The sequence below is a fragment of the Lipotes vexillifer genome, unplaced genomic scaffold (genome assembly GCF_000442215.2).
Source record: "Lipotes vexillifer unplaced genomic scaffold, Lipotes_vexillifer_v1.1 scaffold298, whole genome shotgun sequence".
NCBI lineage: Eukaryota > Metazoa > Chordata > Mammalia > Artiodactyla > Lipotidae > Lipotes > Lipotes vexillifer.
The window spans coordinates 2,477,748-2,489,971 of record NW_006793272.1 but is presented as its reverse complement, the minus strand read 5'-3'; the positions used below and the strand labels follow the sequence as shown (position 1 = coordinate 2,489,971).

Below are 12,224 nucleotides of genomic sequence, written 5' to 3'. Positions count from 1 at the left end.
AAAAAAAAAAAAAAAAAAAAAAAAAAAAAGGAAAAGAAAGACAATCAGCAAACAAGAAAGCTGAGGATTTGACAGACAAGACTTAGACTGAAAGCAAGGTCTTCTTAAGCATAGAGTAGAATGGTGGGTGCCAGGAGCTGGAGGGAGGGGGAACGAGGAGTTGTTTCTCAATAGGTTTACATTTCAATTACGCTAGATGAATAACTTCTAGAGATCTTCTGTACAACTTTGTACCTATAGTTAACAATATGCACTTCAAAATTCATTACGAGGATAGATCTCATGTTAAGTGTTCTTAGCACACACACAAACCCACAAAACAATACAAGGAACTTTTTGAAGTTTATGAATATATTTAGTACCTTGACTGTGGTGATGGTGTTACAGATGTAGGCATATGTCCAAACTCAGAGAGATGTATACACTGAATATGTACAAGTTTTCATATATCAATTATACCTCAATAAAGCTTACAAAAAGTGAGGTCTTCTTCAAGTCACCGGGATGCAAATGGGAAACAAAGTTCTGGGAGTAGATAAATCATGAGATGATTTCAGGCACAGGAGAACCTGGAGACACTCCAATTGTGGAGATGTACAGAGGAGGAGAAACTTCTGTGGAACCCAGGTGGCAGAAAATAAAGAGAGAAATGTTTGGGAAGTGGTCATAGATTCTTTTTGAGGCTGCGTCTGAAGCAGAAAGATCTAGAATGGTCAGGTTGCTTATATATCCAATTTGATACAATGGCAAGACATTTCTCTGGAGTAGGACTCTATTTACCCACTGGAACCATATGCCTGTGCATATTGCTTATCTCCTAAAGTCTCAACACTGAGCATGATGTATCTGTAAAAGGGTTGGCAGGTAGGCTATGCGCACAGTCTAGGGGCGTGAGGAGAAAGTCCGTTCGTATTCCTTTGCCAACAAAGCTGCTCTTCACAAAGCAGTCCAAAACCGGTAGTGTTGCGGTCACATTTTCCTCAGCAGGTGCAAGTCAGAGACTCCCTTTCTGACCACTTCATATTCTGGTCATTAACTCGTTGGCCTCTTTACCCGGACCCTGTTAGCCAAGATAGCACTGTCCTTAACCCAGAAGTTGTATGACAAGCTTGAGTGGGAACAAAAGGATTTGAGTCTTTTTCTGTGGGGACTGGGGAGGAGGTAAGGTATTGGAAGAATTTGGTTTGTTTTTCTCCACCAAGAAAAATATAAGAGCAATGTTTCCAGTTTCACTGATACTAACTAAGTGCCCACATATGAGTAGGTACACATGGGAGTGAAAAGGTGAGAACAAATGATTACAGTCTTGGCAATGAGACACCACAGGGAGAGGTGGAGTGCTCATTTGGGGAGAAAAAGTCTAAAGGTAACCTACCAGCAATCTGAATTAATCTGTGTTGATGAAGGGCTCTCGTCTGGAGGACAGTGGCCAAGCTGTTCTCCATTCCCTCTGAGGCCCCGACCAAAGTAACTGGCCTTAAGTTGCACCAGAAAACGGTTTAAAATGAGATGTAACAAATGATTTATTGACAGTGAGAGTTATCAAGCTACTGAGAAAAATTGTAGAGTTCTCTTCTCTAGAGTTCTTTGAAAGCAATATAGATAACTGTTTGACATGTATGGCTTAGTTGGGTTTCCTGCATCTTACAGGTTGAAATCACCTCTATCCATGAGTCTGTGTTAGAATGACTACTGTATCTTTACCACTAGTCTTTAGTAAGAACAACAAATTTGGAACAGACCTCATACTTCTACCCTGCTCGTTATAACTTTCTAGCCACACTCACTGCATCTCATACAACTGCTCTCAGAAACAGGCATGTGACCCATTTAGGAGACAGAGCAACTAAGGGTGAGGGACTATGTAACCAAAGAGAGGGGGTCAACAGCAATCCTATCAATACCTGGTTACTGGACCACTTAGCAGGAGCACCAGGGTGAGTTCTTGGTTTCTGAAATCCAGTGTGGCTCTGTGGCTAGGCATTCCAGGACAGGGAAACAAAGCGATTGCTACATGAAATACACAAGAGGAATAAAGATAGAGTGAAGTATAGCATTGTGTGTGACTTTTATTAATGTGAATGTAAAGAGACTTGGATAGCCCCTGGGAATGAACTTGGATTGCTTTGGAGGGCTGTCATGAAGGGAGGTTACTCCATTGCAGGTGGTGCAGTAATTCAAAGCATTTGCTTGAATGCACTTCCCTGTCTGTACATGTGAGCATGTAGCAATGTACATTCAGACTCCACATGGCCCATTGCCTCCTTATCTGGCCACAGGAGAAGCTGGGCTGGGGCTTATTTTGTGAACAGAAAATATTGAGCAACTGGATTCCTGACCTCTCTTTCTTGACTACATGAAGTCAAGCCTATGATTCAAAAAGGTTTACCTTCAAAATATAAAGATTTCATCTCTCCATTATTTAATTCCATGGTCACTTTTAACTTTATATTGTTTAGGTCCTGGAGAGATAACATGAAAAAATTATCTGTGGCAGTGATTCTCAACCTGCTGTCCATGGATAGTGCTGACTCACCACACTTCTAGTCCTAAAGAGAATGACTAACCCATCCAAGTTTGGGACTTTCCTAGTTTCATCCTTGACAGTCCCACATCCTTCAGTCCCAAGTGAACTAGCATGATTGGACATCCTCATTCTAAATGAAATAAGGACAATGAGTTTTTCCTGAATTTGAAAGTATTTAAATTCTGAAGGCCAATGAGTTTTTCTAAAGCTAAACCTATTTTATCTAAAAGGAACTTTGTAATTCTGCCTTCCTACCTCTTGGCTTCGAAATGCCATTTGTTAAAAATGAAATTATGGTAACAGTGGTTGGCGGTCTTGTAGTTTTTTAAACATCCTGCTTTGTCACAGATGGTGATAACCTTATGTCAGAAGCCCTCCTCCTATTTTAGTATAGTTGTAGGTACCACTCACTGATATGGTCCCTTTCTCTGCCTTAAGCTCTCTGCCCTTCTACTGGCTGTCATACTGGTAATTCTGATCTCAAGGTGATGACATTTGTGGGGGACATATGGGGTTAGTTCTGACCACAAACTTGAAACAGTGAATACCTGGGTCCTAACGGTTACATGCTGCTTAGAGAAAGTGGCCTTCCTCCTACCTTCCCTGTCCTTCCCCTCTAATTCTTTTGCCATCCTTAAACAGTTTTGGCATCATGGGTGGGAAACCACGGAGGCTTTTCATTGAGACAGTTTTGGGGTGATGAGGAAGAATATGGGGGAAAATTGCAGGTGAAGGAGAAGTGGGAAATTATGGCTCTGCCATTGAATCACTGTGTAACCTTGGGCAAGTCACTTAGCTTTCTGACCTCAATTTGCTCATTGTAAACTGGGGGTACTATTCGTACCTTTCTTACCAACCTAAGAAGATTGTTGGGCAGAGCACATGAAATAATGGACTTGGAAGGGAATATGATGCTACAGCCAGCAGCTGTTTATCAGCTTGTTTCCTCTCATCCTCTGGCCTGGGCTTCTTCACCAAGAAGTAAGTTCATAAAAGAGGGCTGCTTGCATTTTCCATAATCTTACATGCTCTAATATAGCAAGCAGAGGCATTACCTCATTGCGTCCAAGCGTACCTGCTTTCTAACAGCAATTACTCAAAACTAGTTCCACTTCTCCTCCTGTTGGCTTTCAATCCCTCATCACATCTTTCTCTCATTCCCTCCACTCCCAGGCATAAAGCCTCATTCCCTGGGGCCCAGCTCAGGGCACTCTCTTCCCAAAGCCCTAACATTCCAAAGTAAGCACCTGCAATTTATGATCTCTGCTCCCTTCCTGCACGAAACACATAGCACACAATACATATGTATCAGGAGGGGAATTGTGGTGGAGTGAAAAAAGAGCATTATACTAAGAATCAAATAACTGGGCTCTAGTCCGGCCAGTGTACTTCACTAGTTCTTTACCCTTGGGTAAATCATTTCCTCTCCGTATTTCCATCTGTAAAGTGATAGGGCAGGGGGGTGATTAGCTCCGTGTAGTACAAAAGTACTGACCTAGGAATCTGCAGATTGGGTTTCTTATTCCAGTGTGGTTGCTTGCTAACTTACTCTGTGACTTGGGGAAAATTATTTCCCCCTTTACAAGGCTGTATTCCCTCATATGTAAAACAAGAAGGTTGAGTTAGGTGATTCATTAAGATCCCTGCCAGCCTGGAAATTGGATGTTTCTATAAAATGGGTTTCATTAAACAAATATGGATTGCAGTGCCCGCTCTGTGCCAGGTACTGTTTGATGATGGTTATGACAGAGCTCATGGCTGGACAAGCTCCTTGAGACCCTGAGTACAACTGCTGCTTGCTCCTGACAATGTCCCAAACTGGCAATATAACCAGTTCCTGTAATTCCTGTGCATTCAGTCCCCCACCGCTGAACCCCTCTCCCACCGCCTGTAACTTTAAGCAGTGGTGATGAATCATGGAGAAGTGTCTGAAACAAACTCCACCGTCTGCTTGCTGGAGATGTTCACAGTGCTGTCAGCAAGCTTCAGTGTGGTCTCTGGCTGCCCTCATTGAGAAACAGGCCAGAAAGCAATGGCAGATTAATGGAGTTGGGAGGGAAGTGGTTGATTTTTGACAGAGGGGTCTGTGAAAACCATCTGTGAGCTGGGCTGAGGAGATTAGATCTAAAAAGACTCTCACTGTCTTGAATCTGAGATGACTTGTTCCAAAAGGCACCTTGAAAGGCCCTTACAGCTATAGATCTATGTTCCTGACGCCAGGCAGAGGGTACCTGATCCATTTCAGAGAGATGAGATGCTTTCTTAACTTTATTCGGCAAAGGACCAGGCAGGTTTTCTTAGTAGACAGCCTAGTGTTAGACAACCCTCACTGGTTGGAAAGGTGCCTCCCATTTTGACTTTGGGAAAAAGTGACTGAACAGTGCTCACTCAGTGATAAGCAAAGGGTATGAGACTAGGTACCCCTTATTTTATTTACCCATTTTAACCTAGCTGATGTAGTACTATGAAAGCCCACATTAATGCTCTCCTGGACATCCTACCAAGGTCAACTGGGCACATCCTCTAACCCCATGGTGAGCTCTCCTTCCCTCTTCTCCCTTGGAGTAGAGGCAGCCCTGTGAGTTATCTTCCTTCTTTCTTAACTCTCTGAAAACAACTTGGTTCCTGGCCTTCTTGAGATATTGCCTCCTTCCAGGCCTTCAGGTCAACAAGGCCATTCCACCAGAAGTTGGGGGCTCTCCAGAGAGCCTCGGTTTGATTCAGGCTTCCCTCCTGTCACTTGTTCCATGCTGGATGTTAAGAGCTAAAAGCTGTCTGCTCAGGCTGCATTGGAGTGGGCAGAACAGTCACTAATTCAGTTCTACGCTTCTTCCATGGCAGCCTAGAGACCATAGAACTCTGAATCAGGTGGAAGGAAAGGAAGATGGGAAAAGTGCTGGAGAGCAGAATCCCATAGGGACCCAAATGGTCCTTGAGACAATAATCTTATCCAGAAGTAAGGGCCAAGAAGCACATGACTGAGCCCCAGGACTGGCCAGGCAGATGAAAACTAGGCCAATGGAGCCTACGTGATAACTTTCTACATTTGGTGCTGTGACCCAACTCATCTCCCCATCCCCGCAGAGAAACCTGGGACCATGCGGAGCAGCCTGACCCTGGCGGGGACCCTCTGGGCCTTCCTGTCCCTTGTTACTGCTGTGGCCAGTTCTACCAGTTACTTCCTGCCTTACTGGCTCTTTGGATCCCAGCTGGGGAAGCCAGTGTCATTCAGCACATTCCGGAGGTGCAACTACCCTGTGAGGGGAGAAGGGCAGAGACTGATCATGGTGGAAGAGTGTGGGCGCTATGCCAGCTTCAATGCCATTCCAAGCCTGGCCTGGCAGATGTCCACAGTGGTGACAGGTGCCGGCTGTGCTCTGCTGCTCCTGGTGGCACTGGCTGCTGTCCTAGGCTGCTGCATGGAGGAACTCATCTCCAGAATGATGGGACGTTGCATGGGAGCCGCACAGTTCGTGGGAGGTAAGACGGTGTTGCTGGGATTGGGTAGGTTGGGGAGCTTTGCAGGGGTGTGGGTAGTGGGGATGTTGTCTCATGGGGAAATCCACTCTCAGCTTCTCCCCTTTGTCCATCTCTAGGGCTATGAATGGGGACTCGTTTGAAACACCTAGCCTGGGACTCCCCAAATTGCAATCTACATCAGGGTTTTATTCTCAGCAAGATTGGCTAGTAGGCAGAGTTGATATCTGTTTTTTTTCAGCCCTGATTTTCATTACCTTCTTCTCCCTGCAGAGTACCCATTGAAGAATATTATCCAGGTCTGCTTTCCAGGGGCAGCAACTTATACTCTAGTATTACTGCTCCAAAATAAACGTGACCTCTAAGATCCCTGATCTCTGGTAGTTATCTCAGAGGACAGTGATCTGATAGACACATACACCCAGGTGTTAATTACTAATAAGAATTTAATGTACAGTCCTCACCAAAAAATACATCTCTAATAGTGAAATGCTAGGTACCAGGCAGACTTCAGGTGACTGCTTATTTGACAACATCTAAGGCTAGCCTTGTCTAGTAGCCATTAACAGACTATCCAGGTTTCCTATGGCCCTGACGCACCCTACTTAGCTTTTCCCTCATTCAGCCTCCCTCTAAATTTAGTGCAGGAGACCTGGATACTGGCAGTGTGTGGATGGGCTAGGAAAGAGCAAAATGCAAAAATGGCAGACTGTAGGAAAGCAATGGGAGCAGTTTAATCTGAATGGAGAAGAAAAAGCAAGTTTAAGACAGACAGGCAAATATGTGTGTGAATATGTGAGCTATTTTTTACACCTAGTTGGGGCAGTGGAAAAAAGCGCTGGTAGAACCTGTTGCTGAAGTTTGTTGCTGTTGTTCCTAAAGTTTTAGAATCATTATTCATTATCACTGTCATCTCCATTAGCAGCACAGTGTGGGTGCCTGGAGCCAGGAAACTTGGATCCCACTTCTGGCTCTTTCACTAAGTTGCCCTGTGGCTGTAAGCAAATGACAGTGACCTCTCTCTTGTTCACTTCCTTTCTTTCCTTAAATTTGTTAATTGGCAAGATAACCCAGATCCTAATTTTCTTCCTTCTCTCCAATGACTGCATTCATGTGGCCTTGGGGTGAGATGTTAGTGATGAGCTAAGACAGTGCTTCTCAACAGGGGCTGATTTCTTACATACCTCATCTCCCTCCAGGGGACATTTGGTAAGGTCTTTGAGATGTTTTTGGTTATCAAAAATTGGGGAGGGTGCTACTGACAATCAGTGGATAAAGGTGAGGGATGCTGTTAAATATCCCACAATGCACAAGAACAAGACAGCTGACCACTCCCCAAAACAAAGAAGTATCTGGTCCCAAATGTCAGTGGTGCCAAGGTTGAGAAACACTGAGCTAAGGTATCATGATTTCCTGGCCTTCTGAGGAAAAGCACCAGATTCTCTTTGTTGTGCCAGTTAAGGTGATGTTTTCTGTTTCCCTCTTTCCTTAGACTCATTGTGCAAAGTTTGTCTTGTTTTTTTTTGTTTTTTACATCTTTATTGGAGTAAAATTGCTTTACAATGGTGTGTTAGTTTCTGCTTTATAACAAAGTGACTCAGTTATACATATACATATGTTCCCATATCTCTTCCCTCTTTGTCTCCCTCCCTCCCACCCTCCCTATCCCACCCCTCCAGACAGCCACAAAGAACCGAGCCGGTTTCCCTGTGCCATGCGGCTGCTTCCCACTGGCTATCTACCTTACGTTTGTTAGTATATATATGTCCATGTCTCTCTCTCGCCCTAACACACCTCACCCTTCCCCCTCCCCATATCCTCAAGTCTGTTCTCCAGTAGGTCTCTGTCTTTATTCCTGTTTTACCCCTAGGTTCTTCATAACATTTTTTTTTCTTAAATTCCATATATATGTGTTAGCATACGGTATTTGTCCTTCTCTTTCTGACTTACTTCACTCTGTATGACAGACTCTAGATCTATCCACCTCATTACAAATAGCTCAATTTCGTTTCTTTTTATGGCTGAGTAATATTCCATTGTATATATGTGCCACATCTTCTTTATCCATTCATCCGACGACGGGCACTTAGGTTGTTTCCATCTCCGGGCTATTGTAAATAGAGCTGCAATGAACATTTTGGTACATGACTCTTTCTGAATTCTGGTTTCCTCAGGGTATATACCTAGTAGTGGGATTGCTGGGTCATATGGTAGTTCTATTTGTAGTTTTTTAAGGAACCTCCATACTGTTCTCCATAGTGGCTGAACCAATTCACATTCCCACCAGCAGTGCAAGAGTGTTCCCTTTTCTCCACACCCTCTCCAGCATTTATTGTTTCTAGATTTTTTGATGATGGCCATTCTGACTGGTGTGAGATGATATCTCATTGTAGTTTTGATGTGCATTTCTCTAATGATTAATGATGTTGACCATTTTTTCATGTGTTTGTTGGCAGTCTGTATATCTTCTTTGGAGAAATGTCTATTTAGGTCTTCTGCCCATTTTTGGATTGGGTTGTTTATTTTTTTGTTATTGAGCTGCATGAGCTGCCTGTAAATTTTAGAGATTAATCCTTTGTCAGTTGATTCATTTGCAAATATTTTCTCCCATTCTGAGGGCTGTCTTTTGGTCTTGTTTATGGTTTCCTTTGCTGTGCAAAAGCTTTGAAGTTTCATTAGGTCCCATTTGTTTATTTTTGTTTTTATCTCCATTACTCTAGGAGATGGGTCAAGAAGGATCTTGCTGTGATTTATGTCATAGAGTGTTCTGCCTATGTTTTCCTCTAAGAGTTTGATAGTTTCTGGCCTTACATTTAGGTCTTTAATCCATTTTGAGCTTATTTTTGTGTATGGTGTTAGGGAGTGATCTAATCTCATACTTTTACATGTACCTGTCCAATTTTCCCAGCACCACTTATTGAAGAGGCTGTCCTTTCTCCACTGTATATTCCTGCCACCTTTATCAAAGATAAGGTGACCATATGTGCATGGGTTTATCTCTGGGCTTTCTATCCTATTCCATTGATCTATATTTCTGTTTTTGTGCCAGTACCATACTGACTTGATTACTGTAGCTTTGTAGTATAGTCCGAAGTCAGGGAGCCTGATTCCTCCCGCTCCATTTTTTGTTCTCAAGAATGCTTTGGCTATTCGGGGTCTTTTGTGTTTCCATACAAATTGTGAAATTTTTTGTTCTAGTTCTGTGAAAAATGCCAGTGGTAGTTTGATAGGGATTGCATTGAATCTATAGATTGCTTTGGGTAGTAGAGTCATTTTCACAATGTTGATTCTTCCAATCCAAGAACATGGTATATCTCTCCATCTGTTTGTATCATCTTTAATTTCTTTCATCAGTGTCTTATAATTTTCTGCATACAGGTCTTTTGTCTCCTTAGGTAGGTTTATTCCTAGATATTTTATTCTTTTTGTTGCAATGGTAAATGGGAGTGTTTTCTTAATTTCACTTTCAGATTTTTCATCATTAGTGTATAGGAATGCCAGAGATTTCTGTGCATTAATTTTGTATCCTGCTATTTTACCAAATTCATTGATTAGCTCTAGTAGTTTTCTGGTAGCATCCTTAGGATTCTCTATGTATAGTATCATGTCATCTGCAAACAGTGACAGCTTTACTTCTTCTTTTCCGATTTGGATTCCTTTTATTTCCTTTTCTTCTCTGATTGCTGTGGCTAAAACTTCCAAAACTATGTTGAATAAGAGTGGTGAGAGTGGGCAACCTTGTCTTGTTCCTGATCTTAGTGGAAATGGTTTCAGTTTTTCACCATTGAGGATGATGTTGGCTGTGGGTTTGTCATACATGGCCTTTATTATGTTGAGGAAAGCTCCCTCTATGCCTACTTTCTGCAGGGTTTTTATCATAAATGGGTGTTGAATTTTGTCAAAAGCTTTCTCTGCATCTATTGAGATGATCATATGTTTTTTCTCCTATTTGAATTCACATTCTAACCTCCCTTATCTCTGAATTTTCCCACTCTTTAGCTACTAATGATTTTCTGGCCACATTGGAAAGTCATTGGATTAATTTCTCTCTTCCGCTTCAAAACCATGGCACAGAACCAGTTATTAAGGCTGGTTTAAGCCTATGACTTTATCCCCCTTTGGGGGCTCCACAGATATTACAAATGAACCTTAAGTAGGCTCACCTTTCACCTGCATTCTTGGGCTTACTATGGCTAGCTCGGTACTTCTATGGGCACATTATTTCAGGAAGTGACACTTAGCTGGCAGGTGAAAGGGGTGCTCCTTACAACTCATATTTGTAGCCCCAGAGCCCAGTTCAGTGTCTGGCACAGAGCAGGTATTCAGTAATGGTAGAAAGAATGAACATATGGTTAAGGCAATGTTAGTGTATTTTGGGATAAGTTGGTCATGTGAAAGCTGGGTTCATTCACATCCTTTGCTTTTTTTCCAGGCTTCCATTCAAAGGTATTAGCACCCTGAGTTCTCTTCTCTTCTGACTTGAGAGTGATAACTTAGCTTCACTTGCTTTTCTAAGAATTTCCAGCAGAGGGTGAACAGGGACTAACTGTTAAGAATCAGAACGTCAGTAGCAATAGCCTCCACCTGACTCCAAGCATTAACACTGGCTCCTACACCCACCTTGCCTCCTATCTTAGGCTTGAGTGAGACTTTCACAAAATGTTTATGGTTCTCCATATAATATATTTTGGTTGATCTCACTTTTTAGGTCCAGAAACTCAAAGGAAATTGTTGAAGGGAGATGTGGGTAGGTAATGGAGATTTAGACACTCATGGACTGAGTGGGGCAGAGCTTTAATTGAGCAGCAGATATAATACAGGGGCAATAGAAACATCAGTATCATGTTACTCTCATATGACTCTGCTATTTTATATTCCCCATCGACCATAGTTCATAGGAACATAGTCACAGTGTTTACGCTTAGATGGGGGTCATTAAAATTCAAGAATAAAATGCCATTTGACCGTACTCATGGAAAGAATCAAGATCCAAGGTGTGCTACAAGGGTTATCCCTGGGGATATTGGACAGATTGCTAAATTTATACAGCTTCCCCACCTGTAATACCAGCCAACTAAGTGTCATTCTCATTTCCTTTTTAGAAACTGGTGCCTGTCAAAGTTGCATCAGATGTGAAGGAATGGTGAAGGCTGCTTGAATGTATCATATTTTCTAGGCACCCCTTGGCATACAATCATTATCCAAGGTTCTTCAGAGATCTTGGTGTCTCACTCCTCAGAGATGGGTTTTGCTTGTGGCAGAAAGCCAAGCCTGAACAGCATTTTGAGCTCCATGGATAAAAGACATAAGAGGAAGAGCTGTGAGGGTTAAGTTTAAGCTTGTTGTTCAGTGGAGAGAAATTGATTTTGTTGCTCCAGGCCTGGCTGCTTCTCTGCAGCTAGTGCATTAACCAAAATACATCAGGGGAGGAGCCATTTTTTTTCAGGTCTGGTTTATCTCTGCCAGACCCCAAACCACTGAAGAGATGGAGGATCCATTAAGAACTACTCCCTCCGCCTGCCTGACTTTTGTTCCCCCGTTTGGCGGCTGCCCACAGAGATGAGTGGTGGGAAGTGGGAGAGACAGGAAGAAATAAAGAGCTGCTGGCCTGAGTCATACTCAGCAAGGTGACCTGATGGGACCCTTGGGTCCCATTTGCTCCACCTGCAGCTGATCCAGCTGGACAAGTGTAGGGTCCAGAGAGCCTTCCACTGGGACCTTCATGCCCTCCTCTAACCGGTGAAGGAAACATCTGGCCAGGAGATTATTTCAACCCTGGGGATGCTGAGGTTTCTAACCAGCTGGCCCCCAGTCCCTGAGAACAAGGTCATTATTTACATTCCCCTGTGTATACATATGCAAGATGCTTGTGAATTATCCTCTACCTTCAGTGAGAGCTAACCAAAGAAGAAATAAGTGAGAAGTAAATATAAGGAACTCTTGGCAAGAAAAAGTGTAAGATCTTGGATCAGGTTCCTTGAGGGAGGCCAAGAATCTTTCTAGATCAGGGAATGTATCAGAATCACATGGAGTGCTTAAAAAATGTGGACCCAACTCTCCAGTTCTCTTTCCCATACTGATATACACAGCAACAGGTGGAAGGCTGCATGTTTGGGAAAATCTCTCCAGTGACTCTGATGTGTTCCCTTTCCCCAACCCAAGTGAGAACTACCACTCTGGAATTTTTTTTTTTTTTTTTTTTTTTTTTTGTTTAAGAGTA

At 42.9% G+C, this 12,224-nt stretch overlaps 1 protein-coding gene across 2 annotated transcripts in view; it reads left to right on the top strand.

The window, feature by feature from the left end:
• LHFPL1 (LHFPL tetraspan subfamily member 1) overlaps positions 1–12,224 on the top strand; it is a 52,590-nt gene that overhangs the window by 2,518 nt on the left and 37,848 nt on the right. The window contains exon 2 of one of the 2 annotated variants that reach the window (XM_007466309.1): positions 5,612–6,007. In XM_007466309.1, coding sequence (XP_007466371.1) covers positions 5,626–6,007 — 382 coding nt within the window. In that variant the 5' untranslated portion in view covers positions 5,612–5,625. Of the gene's footprint in view, positions 1–5,485; positions 6,008–12,224 lie in introns of those variants that run through there. The other variant, XM_007466310.1, reaches the window with a different exon arrangement.